A 20,533-nucleotide genomic window follows, 5' to 3' on the forward strand; every position below is an offset into this window, starting at 1 on the left:
GGTAGGTTCCTGAACAATCTGAGTGAGGTCATAGGCAATGGAGAAATCATGACAGAACCTCCCCTCATCATCGGTCTTGTTTGAGTGGGTCAACCATTCGACGTTGTGGACATTGAAGTCTCCACATACGTGAATGTTAGCTGAAGGATAAGTAGAAAGGACTTGGTCAATTTTCTCAGATATGCTTTGAAAGATAGTAACTCCGCTGTTGTGGGGGCGATAGAGAGTAAATATAAATGCAGTAGTGTGAGCTAAAGCAACCCGGAAGCACATATAGGGTAAGTTAGGATCTTCCCTGGAGATGTCCCTCCCACATGGAAAGCTATCTTTAATATAGGCACATATTCCATGCCCATGGCGATCTTGGGGGTCAGATTTAGAAGTTAAGTTAGAGTATCCTGAAATTGCAAACTCATCTAGGGAAATAGCCTGTCCAATGCCAGTTTCACTTAAAAATAAAAGGTCTGGTTTAGTCTCCTGTAATTGGGTTTCAACCTCTGGAAGGTTAGAACGAAGACCCCTGATGTTGGAGAAGGAGACATGGTAGTAGGTGTCTACGTTGGAAGTTGGAGAACCGGGTTTAATCGTGTATTTTTTCTTGAAACTTGTCATGATGAAATTTTGGAATTTGTGGACTAGGTCGACAGATTTACTTAGAGCAGGACAGAGAGGGGAAATTAAGAGAGAAAAAGAAACAAAGAATTTTTTTTTTTTATTTGTAGCTAATGATAAGGTAAAGCCGTAACAATTACCCACTAGTATGGCATCGAGAGGCCCCACCAGAAGCTACTGCATGGTCCAGAATCCATTCACCAAATGGCAATACAGCAGCCCCAGTACTTTGCACCTGCTGATAGGACAGCCTCCTTAGTGGTTAATCCAAGGTTCGGGTCCCTGACTATCAGGCGGATAACGTCAGCCCAGACAAAACGTTTAGTTTACATATGAGAATTAACAAATAAATATTTTTCACATTATTTTCAATATACAAATATGATTTCCAAGTACAGTAGGCAGGGAAAGTGTATTTTATAAAAAATAGTTCCTGTTTTCGATGCATAGACTAAATATAGGTGTAAGTAAAAAAAAAAAAAAAAAAAAAAAAAAAACACCCCTTTTCTTTATTAATGGCTTAAAAATAAGTACTGATCAAGACTAAATATTAAAATCGACGAAATCGATTTAAAATAATTGTTTCTTTTTTTAAAGTATGAATCAACAATTGGCCTAAAACACTAATGAAACCGACTTTTTTTTAGTCTATTTTTTTAAATTAAAACTATTCCGGTAAATAACATAGATGCAATCACATATAAGATTAGAAGTGAAGAACAGACATTATTTTCTTACCAACATAATATTTTCATTAATACATCAACGCTCGGCTTTTTAGGCAATCAAAAACAGACAAAAGTTATATCCTGTAGACTTAGAATGAGTGTTTTATGCCAAATTAATGGTTGTTTATGGTTAAACGTGTGTTCATTTTTGCAGTAAATACTAATGTTTGTTAATCTCTATTAGTCACCGTGCATCTAACGGATACTATAATACTTAGTTCGCTGCATTTTATCAAAACAAAGGTTCATACCAATTTTTTCAGCCAGATCGGCACAGTAGTTTCCGAGAAAAGAGTAGAACAGACAGACAAACAGACAGACAAAGAAAAATATAGTAAAGAAAGTGAGCTTAAGCTGATGCCGGAACATCTAAACTTAGAAATATAAAAAGCGGACATTATTTTTATACCAACCCTGTACGAAGTAGCTCTAGTTATTTGTAAAGACGCTTTTTTTATCTATGATATAGCATTGTATCATGAGTAAAATAAAGATAAAAACACACACACACACACACACACACACACACACACACACACACACACACGCACGCACACACACACACACACACACACACACACACACACACACACACACACACACACACATATATATATATATATATTAAACCCAGGAGAATATTTTCTTTGAATTCAAGATTAGTTAGTTTTTAATTCAGTTAAATTTCTTTTGCGAAAATAAAAAAAAATGTGAACGAACAGCTCATTAACAAATACGCATTTTTCTTCGAGGGAAAGATAAAAATAAATTTCTTGAAGAAAGATAAAAATATTTCAGACGATAAAAAGTTGGATCTTTTGTTAAGAAATTGCATCGAAGTTTTTTCTTTTTCTCTCACTTTCTCTCGACATTTCTTTTTTTACCTCTTTTTCGGTTTTCTCTCTATTTCTCTCTTATTTTCTTTCTTTCTTTTTCTCTCTTTTTCTCTGTCCTTCGTTATGTCTTTCTTTCTCTCATTTTCTCTATTTCTCTTTTACACTTTCTTTCTCTCTTTACCTTGTCTTTATGTCTCTCTTGTCCCCTTTTCTGTCCTCTTCTCTCTCTCTAGCTCTCTTCTGTCTCTTTTCTCTATTTCTTTAACTCTCTCTTTCTCTATTTTATTTGCCCCCTTTTCTCTATTACTCTGTCTTTTTTACCTGTCCCCTCTCTCTCTCTCTCGTTCTCCCTTTTTATGTCTTTCTCTTTTTCGTTCTCTCCTCTTTCCTCTTTTTTCACTTTATTTCTTTTTTTCTTTCTCTCTTTCTTGCTTTCTCCCTCTTTTTCTTCCTCGCTTTCTGGCTCTCCTTTTCTCTCTCTATTTTTCTCGCTTTCCACCTATCTTTCTCCTTATCTCTCTTTCTCTCTACCCCTTTTCTATTTCTCTCTCCTTTTCTCTCTTTTTCCTCCTGCCACTCTCCCTTCCTCTCTTTATGTCTCCCCCTTTGTCGCTTTCTTTTTTCATCGTTTTCTCTATTATTTTACTTCCTCTCTTTTTCTCTTATTCTCACCCTTCCCTTCTCTCGCTATTTTTCTCTTTCTTTCTCTTTCTTTCTTTTTTTCTCTATTTTCCTCTCTCTTTTTCCCATCTCTCTATAGCTCTCTATTTCTCGTTCTCACTTAATCTATGTCCTTTCTCTTTTTCCACTCTTCTCTCGTTTTCCCTTTCTCTCTGTATTTCTCCCTTTCTTTCTCCCTCTCTTTTATTCTATCTTTCTCTCTATCTCTCTCTTTCTCTCTCTCTCTCTCTCTCTCTCTCTCACACACACACACACAAATACACGCACGTTACCATAAGCTGTCAACGTCAGCTGCAATGTTCAACTATCCAATTGCAATCCAAAAATATATTTGCAAATACATTGAGAAGGAATTTCATGGAACAAATCATTTTCTTTGATTCACTTGTGCAAACTACACTTTTATTTTTATTTTTTTGTAAATTTGAATAACTTTAAGAAATTTATTTAAAATGAACTCGAAGAACTTTGGTATGCATCAGCAGGTGTTGAAACAAAGCGTTAAAATCGCATATGAAAAATGGCTGAGGGCCAGAGCATAAAGTATGTGATGATATAAACAAAGTAAGTAGATACTAGAAGAATACTCGTTCCAGGAAGAGTAAATTTAATTCCCTGAACAATTTTGCACCAAGTTTATCTACTCATACGAACATTAAAATCAATATATAATAATAAACCTTATTTCAATTTTAATTAAAATCCATTACATGGTTTTAATTATAGAAAATATATAAACGCTTAACGTGTTTTAAGAATAAATTCAAGGACTTTTGCTTAATTGGTATCCAATGACTATGGATCCAATTTAATTTAAATCTGAAATATGTGAATTTTCGAATGGGAAGTTTTGTCTGTTATAAACTGGAACGGCCAACATTAATAACACGTTGATATATGCAGAAGTATAGAATAATCTATTATATAAAAGCGAAAATGTGTGCTTGTGTGTGCGTTTTTTTTGTATGTCCGGCAAAGGCTTTTTTCGGGGGCGGGGGCGTTTGAGGGGAGTTACCATTTCTTAGAACTTTTTATATACTCCCTAGATTATAATATCTCCGATTTATGAAAGGAAGTCGTCTCTATCTTTTATTTGAGCGACATTTATTTTATAAAATTCCTGCTATTCTGTCTTCTCGCGTGTTTGTTCATGTTTTTCGTATAAAAAAAGCGAAACTAAAAATCGAAACGAAAGTCGTTCTCGGCCTTTCATGCTGGGACGTCCAGAAAGCAATGAGCTTTGATCAATGTGGGGAAAACCCTCATATCAGACAATTGCTATTCATTTTGACACCCCCCCTTTTATGAGGAGCTACGTAAAAAAAAACTTCAAGCTTAACTGGCTTGCAGCCAAAGTTAAGTGCGTGATGTGTTAACTCATTCACTTAACTTTTTAACCCTTTAATTTCAACGAGTCTCACTTCCTCTGCCTTCTTAGCGCTGCGGTAAGATATCACGTTTTCTGTCATTTTCTTTTCCGCCTTCGCCTCAAGGCTTCAGGTCCGAGCCTACCTGCCTACTAACACTTTTTTTCCTACACACACACCGACGAACACTTGGGCAACGCCGGGTACCCCCGCTAGTATGTTATAAAAAAACGGCTCTGAGATTGGAAATTTACATCCTTACCACTGTAGGAAGATGTATCACAAGGTTAGAATATGGATAGAATCAAACCAGAAGCCAAAAAGAGAAGGGTATTCCGAGAAAGTAAAAATTATCTGGGCAGCCCTGTTCACATTCCCTAGTCATGGAGCTCTAGGCAGTTAGCAATAAACTACCGCCTCTTGAAATTTTCACATGTTTAGTATTTATGACTGTCATCGTGGATCTTCATACATTTTTTAATCGTTTATACCATATCCAAGCCAGAATCTACGTTATAATACACAGTATACCTAGTCTTAAAATATGCCAGTGTGTTCATAATCTCATTCACGCTCAAACGGTGTTCATTTCAGTTGGCAAATATAAAAGGATCAGAATTTTATGCCCCCCCCATTTTCTTCATGGCCATAGGAGAATAAATGATTATTCGCAACCTCCTCACCCACACACACACTTTGCCACACTCTAACACATACTAACAGAAAAAACATAGACATTCTGTCTTAAAAAAACACAAAAAAAACACACATACATTCAATTTTTCTAACGATTTACTCACATGTGATAACATTCAAGTATCCATAAATTTACTTGTATATAAATATAATGTTCATTAATCATTATTTTTTTTTATCGATCTGCATAGTTTTACAGTTCTGAAACTTTTTGTAACTGTTTTACATTTTATAATTTATGCCAGAGCATAAAGTGCATGCATATAAAGAAATATATAGTTATATACACATATACATATGCATATAAAGACGTATATAAATAGTTACATACACATATAAATATGCTTATAAATACACACATAACTAGTACTTATAAATATAAACAGTTAAAAAAAAAAAGGTTCTAAAGCAACAAAAAAGATAGTTACTTATTGTATATTTTTTATTTTAGATTTTCCGGTTGTTAACTATACTAGATGTTTGCAGAAACTTCAAATAATAAAACTTTAGGAGAATGGAAACAAATCTCTAGGAAAAAAAACAAAAGAAGGAAATAGTGCTTTCCTAACTCTTCATATGTTCTCATCCTCATCAAAATCATGATGATGATGATGATGATGATGATCATCATCATCATCATCTATATTTTCTTATTCACATTTTCAACATTTATAACATTTTAAGCGTTAGTGTGGGTCTCATTACATTTCTAAAAGGCGATTATTGTCTATCCCCTATCCAAGCCAGGATCCACGCTACAATACTCGGTGCATCTACCCTTGTAAGCATTCAGTTCAGACCAACGTTGGCCGAGAAGAATCTGATATCGGAATAAATTAAGTAAATATTGAATTTCCGATATAAAACTGGCTCATTCTGACAGGCTATTTACACAGGGGACAAATACAAATTCTGTTCAGGGTAAATGACTGGCCGGCTGGATTGTTTAGTTTGCCGACCGTGTAAGATGTATGTGTAAATAATACATATTAGGGCTTGCGAAAAGAGAAGTGTTTGTTTTGCGTTCTTTCTTTTCCAAGTACGCTAGTCTATAAGCGTGGAGTACAACTGTTCGTGCTTCACAAGTTCTAAAAGAAAAAAAAAAGAAGTCAAAATAAACAAATGGTTTAGATGGATTCATGATATAATTAATCAACAACTGTAATCGAAATGAACGTGAAGAATAGGATGTATTTTATTTGCTGAAAGGTTTTTAATTTTATATTTGTACAAAGGATAAGTAGAACACTTTCAGAAGAATACTACTAAATCAGCATTGAAGCAGTTATCTCCCTTGTCAGATCGATCGCTTTCTAAGATTTACTATATTTTTTAAATAAAACCATAGGATTTATTTACAATCGACTGTGCCACATAGGAATGTTAGATTGGAGTTATTATATATGTATATATACCAATACAGAAAATTAGATCATCTCTCAATGAGTTAGCTATACAAATCAGTAAACGATTGGTAAATACCAGTAGCTCAATGTTCAGTGATATATATATATATATATATATATATATATATATATATATATATATATATATATATATATATATATATATATATATACGACTGTTTAAAAAACAAAATAATAAAAGGTTATGAGTGCGAATTGATTCCATCTTTTAGCAATTAGCATAAAACGTAATGGTCAGTATGTGCATATCAATAAGTATTAATAGGTTGATTTTATGCAGCAAACACACGTAACGGAGGTAGCTCTTTCATCACTTAGGAAATAAGTCATGACAAGATACCGTTCATACTCTGTCACTATTGTCAAAATAAACAATAAAGCATAACATTTATATATATATATATATATATATATATATATATATATATATATAGATAGATAGATAGATAGATAGATATAGTCTTATTTGTAGTATTCTGGATTTTACTGGGTTTATATAATCCAGTGATCGTTCATATTTAAAACCAATCGTTCAAATTATAAGCCAAAAAGAGATGACTTAAACTGTAAGCTACAAAATTATCATATTTCGTGATTGAACATTCATATATTGTTTTAACAAAAACCAAGACTTCAGCAACAAATAGTGTATTTCAATTGTTTCAAGACTATTTGGGCAAATCCAAACATTATGTGTTTGAAAATTTTCGCAAGAACAGCCTTTCTTCAGACTTATTGAATAAAAAACACTTTAACAATAAAACAATTATGAAAACCATTTCCCTTATGAGAAAGACAAAACAAGCGAAAGTATTTTACCTATATCGAATCCTTGCAAAGTATTTTTTAAAGATTTATATATTTACCTATTTTCGTATTTCCATTTAAAAAAAAATATAAAAAACAAAGTATCATTCAATGTTACCACTAATTACCTATGTCCATTTAATATGTGTTAATAATACTATTCATTGATTTCTTAAATGAAATTTCTTTATTTCTTTATTTAATTGAAATTATTTTTTAATCCGGACTAGTCACCTAAGTTTAATTGTTGCGATTCTATGTGAATTTCATATCTGGACTTTGCTTTGTTTATTTACAAAAATATCGGCTAACCTATTTATGTGATTTAAGAAAAGTTTTTGTTTAAAACTTATTCAATAAGGAAAGAAAGGTTAATATTACTTTATACTTAGTTCATTCTCATTCTTCATTGAAAATTAAGGATCTCAATGTATTTTTGATTTATTTTTTTTCTTTTGTTCTTTCCTATTAAGATTTACGATTATCGAATATTTTAGAAATAGAAAGGGAGATAACTCTGTACGGTCGAAATTTTAAAGTTTTAGCTGGAATTATAAGTCACCAAAATCCTAATATGTCTTCATAACGATGGAAGCGAAGTAACTCCAGCCATTCTGTGTTTCTAGGTTTGGTAAAATTCCTAATATACATTTATGATCTATTTATTAATTAAACAAATCCAATTAAAACTAGGCTAACCTATTCAAAATATAAGTTTGTAATGCATATCTTAACCATGATACTAATTTGATTACCATAGATTGAACCTACGTTTGCCATCTAACCATAATTTTCTGGGGTTATGCGTGGCTTTAATACAAAATAACAATCCGGGAATTAAGTTCTGAAATATTTATCTAATAATAATACATATCCCATTAATAAGTATTCTAATAATAAATCAAATCTTTAGCTCCATGTACATTTTACTCCAATGAAAGTGGGGGTTCACCCTGTTTTGTTTTTTTGATTTAATCGTTTAGAACAAGAATATTATTTAAAAAGCTATGATTTTTCAAGTTTTACTGATCTAAGAACAGTACCAATTAATCTCCATTCTTTAGTTACTAATATTTTTTGTTGTTGAATTCATATTGCTAATTTTTGTTAAGCTATTTTATTGATCAAGAAACGGTATCAACTATTTCACCATCAATATGACTAAAATTGTGTCCCCAGTTTTGAAACAATATTGCTATTTTTTGTTATGCTATTTTATTGATCAAGAAACAGTATCAACTATTTCACCATCAATATGACTAAAATTGTGTTCCCAGTTTTGAAACAATATTGCTAATTTTTGTTAATCATTATTATAGATCTAAATTTCTTATTAATTAATCCATTGTCTCTATTTCTAAAAATATGTTTCTAGTGTAGAATATTAGATTCCAGATTTGCTTGCTAGATTTGAATCATTCATCACATGTAATTTACATCATTCTTAGCTATTTAACTCTACATTAACTTTGGCCTTACAACCATGAACCTTTATTTTCCCAGAATGTTTTTCCTCTCAGTTACATTTAAGACGTGATAGCAAAAATCTATTCCTATGAAGACATCCCTGTATAGCATCCAGCCTTTTATTTAACATTTCTTCTTTAGAATTCACTATGTAGAAGGCTTCCAGTAAACACAGATTGCACCTTTTTGATTTCCCAGGTCTATACTTACTACCCTTATCTACTAATCTACTTATATATATATATATATATATATATATATATATATATATATATATATATATATATATATATATATTACTTGTTTATTGTTATATAAACATGGTCACATCCTGCTGCTACAAATAGCCACTTGTTTCAATCAAACAACAGATATCATCAGGCAGCGACTTGACTATTCAAAAGTTCAATGAATAATTAGATTATTAAATTATTAGATTATTCATTGAACTTTTGAATAGTCAAGTCGCTGCCTGATGATATCTGTTGTTTGATTGAAACAAGTGGCTATTTGTAGCAGCAGGATGTGATCATGTAACAATAAACAAGTATTATCAGCTCTTTTTATTGAGCACTATCTAACAACCTCGTTGAATTCATTAGTCCATTACTTTTGAATAAAAAAACCCGAGTATATATATATATATATATATATATATATATATATATATATATATATATATATATATATATATATGTGTGTGTGTGTGTGTGTGTGTGTGTGTGTGTGTGTGACTGTGTGAGAGTATTACAAACAATTTCTAATTAAGCAATATTGCTGGAGTTATCTCCATTGTCATATATTGATTAAAATATTATGGAAAAGCTGGTTGATTTATTACCTAAATATTATAATAACACGGAATGACATGCTAAAATATTAATTAGTTCTGTCATTGAGTTTTATTAGAAAAATGTCACTTTTAATTATTTTAATTAACTGTAATTTGCACTTAATCCATCAAGTGTTCATGCTTACTAAGTCTCTATCACTCATACCTTTCGTCACGATCAATCTTTTTAAAGTAAATATTGATTGTCAAAAGGATAACCAAAAAGAACCGAAAATAATATCCACTGCACTGAAACATAGAAAAATCAATAAACGCAAAATGAAACTGGTTCAGGATTCGAACATGCATTTGATATTACGTAATTTACCAATTTTGACGGCTGGAAATCTGATGGTTAGTGGAGGCCAAAAAGTAATTTCTCCTTTGCCGGTCTTCCGCTTGTGCCAAGCTAATAATTTGCTCTTGGAAGGTTTGCAGCTAATGCCATTTATATATAGTGAGTGACAGTTCCACAGACTGGATCTTCTATCTTACACACTACAAAGGAATTCTTCTAGGCATGCCTATAAATGCTGCTGAGGTTGAAGTTGACGTTAGATGCCATGCAGCAAATCTCTCTGCATCACATGTTGCCGTTGTCTACTCTCGTCAAAATGAATGATGTGACCAGTGAAGCATATGACGGTGAATATGCACTTAGGCATAACGACTACATATAGACATGTACGTATTCTATGCAAAAACATATAAACAAGAATGTGTTTCAGTAACATATGTTTGGTTAATAAACTAATATATGTATACATATACATATATACATATTTTTTTTCTAGACATAAGGTTTAGTATCATTATATCTTGATTTTAATTCCCATACGAGGAAATACGTGTCCTGTCTAGAGAATTAATTTTATTCATTCTTTAATTACTATTCTTCGAACACTGTATCTATTTATGGAATAATCACACCGGCATAATGGTTCCTGTTAGATCATTAAAGTTAAGCAACGTTACGGCATGTCAGTAGTAAACAGGAGGACATTTGGGAATACCAAGTGCTGTCTGTGAGAGGGCACTCAGCTTATCTTGGCATTGTTTTTAGTTGTTCATGACTTCTTCTTGCTACTAGATTCAGGCAATGTCGGTTCAAGAGAAATGTGTGCGTGGATTAGTCAATCTTGCTTCAATAGGCGCTCTAGATAAAACAAAAGCCTATCTTCATTACTCACTATAAATAATGATTTTTCCTTTTTTATGTCGGCAGAAAGAGTTCATTAAATCGTTAAATCTCACTGGAGACTGCGTACCCACCCCTCAAATTTTTATTAAATTGCTTCCTTTGGCGCTTTAATCGTTTTTAAACAAATATTAATTTTAATCATGTGTAATTAGTTTACTGTCAATTACCTGATTATGTCACTATAATAATTATTTCATTCATTTAGAACTAAAGAGGAAATGTTAGTTGAAAGGTGCTTAGAGAGTATTCCATCCATTGTAGTAATTATATATTTAAATTTTGTACGCCATAATCATATATTTAAATAATGATTTGTCCCTTTGTGTTGTTGGTCTTTCATGCTTGATACTCTCGAACCAAAAATGATTCTTGACAATCCAGGTCATAGAGTGCGTATTGTAAACATTATTTCTTCCATTATTCAACTAATTAGTCCAAGTTTTATGTTCGGAGATTCCTTTGTTTGACCAAGCTGTAAGATTATTAGAATTTAACCGCAGCCCCTTTGTATCATGACAGCTTTGCAATAATCTGATATTGTGCAGATGGTTGGTTTTGGTTGGACACATTATCCATGGATCGAAATGGCTTGTATGCATTTCAAATCTTTATGCAACAAGGAGAATAGCTGAGGTTTATATATATATATATATATATATATATATATATATATAAAAACGGACAATCCATTCATGTGAAATCTTTTTATCATTTTTCTTTTACCTCCTATTCCCCTTACCCCACCCTTTTTTTTTTAACCAAGTAAGATCTGTGACTTACTTGTAGTTTCATTAAATACTTTTATATGCAAAATCCGATCCAGCATTTTGCTAATTCCTGCCCTCTGATGAGAAGGGGAGTATTTCTTCGAAACTCCGCGGATTAAGGACTATCCACTTATCTTGTGCTTCCTTTTTTAAAATTAAATATGTTTTTAACTCTTTTTCAAGATGTCTTTTAACATGTTTTATTAATCATTTGTTCATATATATATATATATATATATATATATATATATATATATATATATATATATGTGTGTGTGTGTATATGAAATATATGCACAACATGCATTTAATGGAGAGTAGATAACGCATGTGGATGTGTTATCAGCAGCTCCAGTAACTCTCGCTTCTCATTTTTGTCCTTCAGTCCTCATTTCCAATGAGTGATTTTTCTGACAAAGGGTGAAGAAAAAGCTGCTTTCCAGGTCGGTAGTACTTTGTAAACAGTAGCCTGAGATGTCGGAAAATTTCTGTTTCTATGTCTTTCCTTGTGGCCATGTTACTAGTAAGGGTGCTGGAGGTAAACGTTTCATCTGGGCTGACGTTACCCACCTGATAATCAGGGACACGAACCTTGGATTAACCACTAAGGAGGCTGTCCTATTCGCAGGTGCAAAGTACCGGGGTTGCTGTATTGCCATATGGTGAATGGATTCTGGACCATACAGTAGTTTCTGGTAGGGCCTCTCGATGCCATACTAGTGGGTAATTGTTACGGCTTTGCCTTATCATGTGCTACAAAAAAACAAAAAAAAAATTTCTTGTCTTTTTCTCTCTTACTTTCCCTCTCTGTCCTGCTCCAACCAAGTCTACCGACCTGCTCCGCAAATCCCAAAACCTCAACATGACAAATCTCCAAAAGAATAAAAACACGAATAAACCTAGCACCCCATCCTCCAACGTAGACCCCTACTACCAGGTCTCCTTCTCCAACATCATGGGTCTACGTTCCAACCTTCCAGAGGTTGAAACACAATTACAGGAGATGAAACCTGACATATTCTTTCTAAGTGAAACTGGCATAGGGCCAATCACTTCCCTAAACGAATTCATAATTAAAGGGTACTCTAACCTAACATCTAAATCTGACCCCCAAGATCGCCATGGGCATGGAATATGTGCCTACATCAAAGATGGCTTTCCATGTGGTAGGGATATCTTCAGAGAAGACCCTAATTTACCTTATATGTGCTTCCGGGTTGCACTAGCTTACACCACTGCATTTATATTTGCCCTCTATCGCCCCCACAACAGTGGGGTTACTATCTTTAAGAGCATATCTGAGAAAATTGACCACATCTTGTCTGCTTATCGGCTAACATTCACATTTGCGGTGACTTCAATGTCCATAATGTGGAATGGCTGACCCACTCAAATAAAACCGATGACGAGGGGAGATTCTGTCATGATTTTGCCACTGCCTATGACCTCACTCAGATTGTTCATGAACCCACCCGTGTGCCCGATACTACCGGTCAATATGCAAGCCTTCTAGACCTTTTCCTCACTTCCCCTGAGCTATGTTCATGCACCGTTCTATCTCCTCTGGGATCCTCCGCCCACTCTGTTGTAGCAGTTAAGATAAAAATGAAATGTAATAAGTCTTCAGACGTACCTCTCCACCGTACTGTATATACTCTATAGCTGACTGGGATAACTTCCGTACATTCATATCTGACCTACCTCTGCATTCCATGTTTAAAAAGGATGTTTCCTCTATAGTATCAGACTTGACTGAATGGTTAATTGTAGGCATAGACCGATTCATACCATCCAAAAAATTCCAACAAAAACCTAACGGCCAGCCATGGTTCTCCCCTGAATGTGATGCTGCCATCGTGCACAGAAATCACTTTTTCCATAGCTACCAACGTAATAGATGTACTGAGACTAAAGCTGCTTTCAGGACTGCCAGCAACCACTGTAAAAGAGTAATAAAAAATGCAAGAGAGCTATATGCTCAATCTGTTAAATCCAAAGTAGCTGAGCAGCGGCTTGGTTCCCACTAGTTCTGGCAAATAGCAAATAGGATTTTGAACAGAAGTGTGCGTTCTATCCCAACTATCATCAATGGACCTGAGGTCATCTCGTCAGCATCAGACAAGGCCAGATTATTTGCCAAGAACTTTGCAGCTAATTCTACCCTATACGACAAAGGCCATCAACTCCCCGTATTTCCTCCTATAACAGACAACATGCTATGCAACATACAAATATTGTTGGAATCCATATTAAATAGAGAAGTAGTCAACCACCTCAACACAAACAACCTTCTTAGTGACATGCAATATGGTTTCTGCTCTGCAAGATCTACAGCAGATGTGCTGACGGTTATATCTCATAGGATTAGTGAATCTCTTGACAAAGGCTTCCTTTCCAGGGCAATTGCTCTTGACATATCGAAGGCCTTCGATAAGCTATGGCATACGGGCCTACTTCACAAGATTTCCAGCTACGGTATCACTGGAAATGTTTTCTCAATCATTAAATCATTTCTGTCCGATAGGTACATAAGAGTAGTGGTTGGTGGGCAGAAATCAGAGGCTCACATTATTAATGCTGGAGTCCCTCAGGGGTCAATCCTAGGCCCAACTCTCTTCCTGATCTACATCAATGATCTCCCAAAACACATACTTAAATCATTCATTGACATCTATGCTGATGACATGGCCATCTATAGGAACACATCAAAGGCCGTAAATGACATAGTTCTCTCTGATTCTCTCTCCTCTGATCTTGAGCATGTGGTACAGTGGGGGAAGAGGTGACTGGTCACTTTTAATGCATCTAAAACCAAGCTTCTATCTTTACATCATCAACGCTCTGATCCCCATCTGGCATCAATTGAAATGGATGGCTCTCGTCTTTGGGAGGCTCCATGTTTTGACAAGCTTCTGGGTTTGACCTTTACTCCTGATCTGAAATGGAACACGTACATCAGGTCTGTTGCCAGGGACGTTGGGAAAATGGTGGGATCCTTCTACCGCTCCAGAAGATATCTCACTACTGATGCAATTCTCTATCTATATAAAAGCCAAGTATGTTCAAGGATGGAGTACTGCTGCCATATCTGGGCAGGAGCTGCTAAAAACAGCCTATCCTGCTTTGACAGAGTACAAAATAGACTTCGTAGCTTAGTGGGGGATGCCCTTTTCTCTTCCCTGCAGCTTCTCTTCCACAGAAGAGACATTGCAAGCCTATCTTTGTTTTATCGTTATTTCCACGGCAAGTGCTCGTCTGAGCTCCAATCTCTCGTCCCCCCTCGCCAATCTTTCACAAGAAACACCCGTCTGGCTGAAACTACTGTCAATAATTTTCCCCACTCTTTATCTGTGCCTAAATCCAAACGTAGATTCCATGAGCAGAGCTTCTTTCCCAGAAGTGCCCGACTGTGGAACTCTCTTCCGTTCGCCTGTTTTCCACCTGACTACAACTTGGATGTTTCAAGCCCAACATAAAAAAAATCCTGATGAACCGCCCCCTTAAGTAAACACTTTATCAAATCTCCAATACTAATGATTACTACAATACTATCTCATTGATTACTGTACACGCAATAAGCCTTATCCCTGAGTGGCCTCTGGGCCTTGATAAGTGTTGACCCGCATGTAAAAAACCCCCAAAAAACAACAACATCTTAAAATAGTTCTAATGGGGATTTGGTTATGCATCAATATACCAGCAACAAGAAATAAGAAGAAACGCAAACTCAATATCTACAGACAAATATATTAACAGCTAGCTGTCCAAACCCAATGTTTCCCAACATTAAACAATATTTAGTAATATATTTTCCGAAAAAAAGAAAAAGCCAATGACAAAAACTAAGATCGAAAATCTGACCTTAAGATGTGCAGTTTGATACTCTTCCATGTCTTATATTCAGCAGATTACAACAATAACGAGGTTCTTTGCTCAGCAACCGAGAAGGCTAACATGCTTGCCAGTCGGTTTGCCTCCAACTCTACACTGGACCCTCTAAACCACCCCCTACCTGACTTTCCTATGCGGACAGACGCCACGCTAGATGATCTGGAAATCACCCCTGCTCAAGTGCATGCTATCATAAAAAACCTTGACACTTCCAAAGCATGTGGACCCGACCTCATCCCAGCTGTGCTATTAAAAAAGTGCTCAGCCGAAGTAGCTCCAGTTTTCTCCAAACTCTACAACAAATGCCTTAATGAAGCTTGCTTTCCGAGCTGTTGGAAAACTGCTTCTGTGGTACCAGTATTCAAGAATTCTGGCGAAAGAACTGACCCATTAAATTATCGCCCTATTAGCCTCCTCCCACTTTTTGCCAAAATATTTGAGACCTTAATTAACCATGCTCTAGTCCAGCACCTTACAGATGCTAAACTTCTGACCGACCATCAATATGGATTTAGACAAGCCCGTTCCACGGCAGACATCCTCACTGTAATCTCTGAACGCATATACCATTCACTGGACAAAGCGGGAGAGGGCAGAGCGGTAGCTCTAGATATATCTAAGGCTTTTGACAGGGTATGGCATGAGGGTCTCCTCAGGAAGATTAGATCTTACGGTATCACTGGTAGAATACTTAACATAATTAAATCCTTCTTAGATAAGAGAAAAATCCAGGTTGTCCTCGACGGTCGTACGTCTAAACAATATAATATAAATGCGGGAGTGCCCCAGGGATCTATCCTTGGTCCTCTGCTGTTCCTGATATTCATAAATGACCTCCCCGACAAAATTGCCTCTGAGATGGGTATATATGCTGATGACACCACACTCTATAGCAGGCACGACAGGAAAACAAATGAACATATATCTAAAGTAATGGCAGAAACACTAGAGGATGACCTCAAATCAGTAGTGGAATGGGGACAAAAATGGATGGTAACGTTCAATGCCACCAAGACAAAACTGGTTTCATTCAATAATTACAAGAAACCTTCTCTACCACCTATAGCAATGGCCAACAACTCTTTATCTGAGAGTACGTCTTTCAAGCTCCTTGGCCTAACGTTCACAGGAAACATGAGCTGGAACAATTACATCGAGGGCATTGCCAGGGCCGCTGCTGGGAGGGGGGCTCTCTCTACCGTGCTAGAAAACTTCTAACACCCGAAAGTATCCTGTACCTCTATAAGGCCACTATTCGCCCATGTATGGAGTATTGCTGTCATATTTGGGCCGGTGCATCGGCTACTAGTCTCTCGCTCCTTGACAGGGTTCAAAAGAGAGTCGCAAATCTGATAGGCCCTAAACTGGCATCAAAACTTCAGCCTCTGTCCCATCGTCGAAACGTTGCATCCCTCTGCCTGTTCTACAAGTATTATAATGGTGAATGCTCTGAAGAACTGCAAGCACTTGTGCCCCTACGACGTGAACACCCTCGACAGACCCGACAAGCTACAAAATCCCACCCCCACACTGTAGAGATCCCTAGATGTAAAAGATCTTTCTACTCCAGTAGTTTCTTCCCCAGAACTGCTAGACTTTGGAATTCCATTCCAGGTCACTGCTTCCCCAACTGTACTGACATGTATAAGTTCAAGTGCAACGTGAACCAACATCTCGCTGCCCTAATCCCTACATAGTAACCCAGTAGATGTTTCCCCTGATAGTAGCCCCCTACATTAAAGTGGCAATGTGCCTTGTTTGGGTGAAAATGTAATAAAAAAAAAAAAAAAAAAAGATTGAGTGTACAATGATAAGTTGTTACTGCTGCTTGTTTTGTTGGTTATCATTGAAAAATGTCAATCCTCGACAGTAAGAATGACGTTAAAAAATGAACTGATTTTCGAATCAAAAATTTTACTCCTTTCATTTAGCTATTTTTGTCTGCCAACAGAGCATATTTTGCATAATAAAGACTCTCGCCTCAAAATCAAATGGTTCTAGGTTTGTATTTCCTTGCGATCGGAACATGTTAATCATGGCAAGTTGTCCCTTGGTCTCTCTGCACCGTCACCACAATTTTCTGATCAACTTACCGTATATATCGACATCTATTTTTAGTTTGACAAATCTCTTTCTACATAATAAACCACAAATGTTTATTCCTAAAATTTACCCAACGACATTGCTGAATCAAAATAACCTTTCAGGTGCAGCCAATATTTCACCTGACACATTCCAGTTGCTAACCTATATCTTGTGTAAGATTATTTTCTAAATAATTTTAAAACTCTGTTTTTAATGCAAAGAAACTTTGAATGTATCAATTTTTATTTAAATATTATTTTTGTATAATGTATATTTTCTGTTACTAATGAAAGCACTTGAGAATAAGAGTTAAAGAGATTGTCAGTTTGGAAATTGGAAAAAATTGGTGGAATGGGTAAAAGATTACTTAAGAGTAACTGATTATCCAAGAGGACGGTTCAACAAGCATTTGTTTACGTTAGACTTGAAGACGTCTATGATGAAGTCGGCGGTAAATTTTGCCAAAGAGGTTATGTTTTCAGAAAAAAAAATGTTCATGGAAGTTCTGTTTGGTTCTGGTACAGAGAGAGAGAGAGAGAGAGAGAGAGAGAGAGAGAGAGAGAGAGAGAGAGAGAGTTATTTGCTGTGGTTGTAGTTAGACGAGTTCTTGCTATGAATATTTTATAGAAAGATCAGGAATTGGAGCTCAGTCGAGAACCTACCATGAACAATACGATAGAGTAGAAAGAGACTAGTAACATCATTTTCTCATATTAAATCTCCACTATTATAGAAAAGTCACTTTGAGTGTGTGTGTGTGTGTGTGTGTGCGTGTGTTTACTCCTCATACGTTGTGGAACGGCTGAGCTTATCTTTTACAAATTTCACACAAAGGTTATTTATATGCATGGCAGTGTTCTTAGCTATGCTTTGTACAGAAATTCATCTGACAAGTATCGAAAATCGAAAAGATCCGATCTTAAACATAGCTTTTCTCTTTTATAGATAAAAAAAAGAATAATTTTTACAGGGGAATATTTTGCATTACACTGGCAAAGGAAGATAATAAAATTTTAGTAAATCATTTTTTTCTTAATAAAAATACAAATTTATTGTAATCAGGAGATATAGCTTAGTGGGTAGAGCGTTTGACTACAGATCGAATGATCACCTGTTCAAGCCCGGGTGTACCTCACCATTTTCTTTTAATTTTTTCTTATTAATAAATTCAATTTAGGATAACAGAAAAGGTGCCATTAAAATCGCGGCAAATCGTTTGCATATTTTAAAACTAAACATTAATCAGAACGAACTTTTCCAGGGCATTCATCGTCAAGCCCAAATATCAGCTGACACGATATTGTAAACACATACATTATTATTATTATTATTATTATTATTATTATTATTATTATTATTATTATTATCATTATTATTATTATCATTATTATTATTATTATTATTATTGCAAATTAGTCCACCGAGCAAATTATTTCTTGCAATATATAATAATGAATAGAGGATTGGTTCTATAATAATACATATACACGTTGCACAAATTAAAATATCATGTTTAGGCAACGCCGGGTTGCCAGCTAGTCTAATTATAAAGAGACTTATAAAATGAATAGAGGCAATAAGAAAGTAATAATGGAATGTTTCGTTTTTTCTTCTTTTCAGGATAGACAGCTCGGCAGCTATGCAGTCTATTCTGACGGTGCTGGTAACACTGGTTCTTCTGCCTGATTGTCTGTCAGCATCAAATGGTGGTAAGTAAACAACCATTTCATATTGCAACTTCCATAGATTTTAACACCTGTCTGTTTAGAGTACCGATCAATGGAATATTAAGAAAGAAGGAAAGAACTAAAGCTTCAAAACTCTCATGTGCAATGTAGTGGGGGTGGTGGTGGAGATTACAATGGCCAGTCACCCAGTGTACCATGGCTCGCACTAACAAGAAAAAAATAGAGAAGGCATAAGAAACGTGACAACAACAAAAGAAACACAAAATCGAATGTACAATAAAAATAAAGTGTTTTTTTCTTCCATTAGTAATAATATCTCTTCAAACAGGAGCTGCTAAAGTAAATGATGATAATGACGATGATGATGTCGTCGGCGTCATGATGATGATGATGATGATGATGATGATGATCATCATCATCATCATCATCATCATCGTGTGGGCAGGATCAGAAACTGCTGCTGTTTGTGAAGGTTAAATCATCATCATCATCATCATCATCATCATCATCATCATCATCATCTGCTCATAGTTGTGATGAACAGGAATAGAGCTAATATTGTAAATAATGATGGTAATGATATTGATAATATTGGAAGGTTACTAGCATTCTTGAAGTTGGTTAAGAGTTGTCTTGTCACTGATGATGATGATGATGATGATGATGATGATGATGATCTATACAACAGTGTTTGATATTTAGCAAAGCATTAGTTCCAGGTGCAGAGATAGATCACTGCTACTAGTTAGAGTTGCCATAAATCGACACTACTACTTTGTTTATTGTGAGGCGAGTTACATTTCTACATAGAACTCAACAAGATCGTGCCTCAGGATAATCAGATTTGCATAAAGTCCTCCTTGTTGTTTTCATTATTATCATTTCTAATAAAATATCCACCTACTCTGAAAACTTTATCAAATTCTAATTGGCTATTGTATGCTGTGTGACATTGTGAATTAAGTCCTAATGTATAATTGCAGTTTCAAAATTCCCAACTTTGATTTTTTTTTGTTATCCTGTCTTGTTTACAAGTATCTAAAAATATGCTCTTTTATTTTTTCCGCAAATCCAACAAAATCGTGATTCTTAGCTCTGTATCTTATTCAAACGATAGAGATTGCAAGTAGAAACAATTGATGATTTACATGTTCATTATTAATTCTGAAATTTACATGTTTATTATTAATTCTGAAATTTGACAGTTTATATAAATATAAGAACCATTAAAAAAGAATTGGATCTGTGTTATAGAATCGATATGTTAACAGTTAAAGCATTCAGATTAGTTTCAATAAAGGTTAATGTTTTCACAAAATCTAAAGACAATATTGACATTTTCCTTGGATTATATCTGGGAGCACTAGAGGCACCTCTACTTAAATAGCCCCGACTAACCTGAATAGCAAAAACATTACACCCTTTCACTTTGGCATCCTAGATACAAA

General features: G+C 35.0%; 1 protein-coding gene across 2 annotated transcripts in view; it reads left to right on the plus strand.

Annotated features, from left to right (window-relative positions):
* The window catches only part of LOC145258252 (U24-ctenitoxin-Pn1a-like), a 551,994-nt gene that overhangs the window by 199,744 nt on the left and 331,717 nt on the right, over nt 1-20,533 (plus strand). For both annotated transcript variants that reach the window (XM_080116228.1, XM_080116229.1), the window contains exon 2: nt 19,018-19,106. In XM_080116228.1, coding sequence (XP_079972354.1) covers nt 19,037-19,106 — 70 coding nt within the window. In that variant the 5' untranslated portion in view covers nt 19,018-19,036. The remainder of the gene's footprint in view (nt 1-19,017; nt 19,107-20,533) is intronic.

The sequence above is a fragment of the Euprymna scolopes genome, chromosome 33 (genome assembly GCF_053919585.1).
Source record: "Euprymna scolopes isolate OS-2025 chromosome 33, ASM5391958v1, whole genome shotgun sequence".
NCBI classification, from domain to species: Eukaryota; Metazoa; Mollusca; class Cephalopoda; order Sepiida; family Sepiolidae; genus Euprymna; species Euprymna scolopes.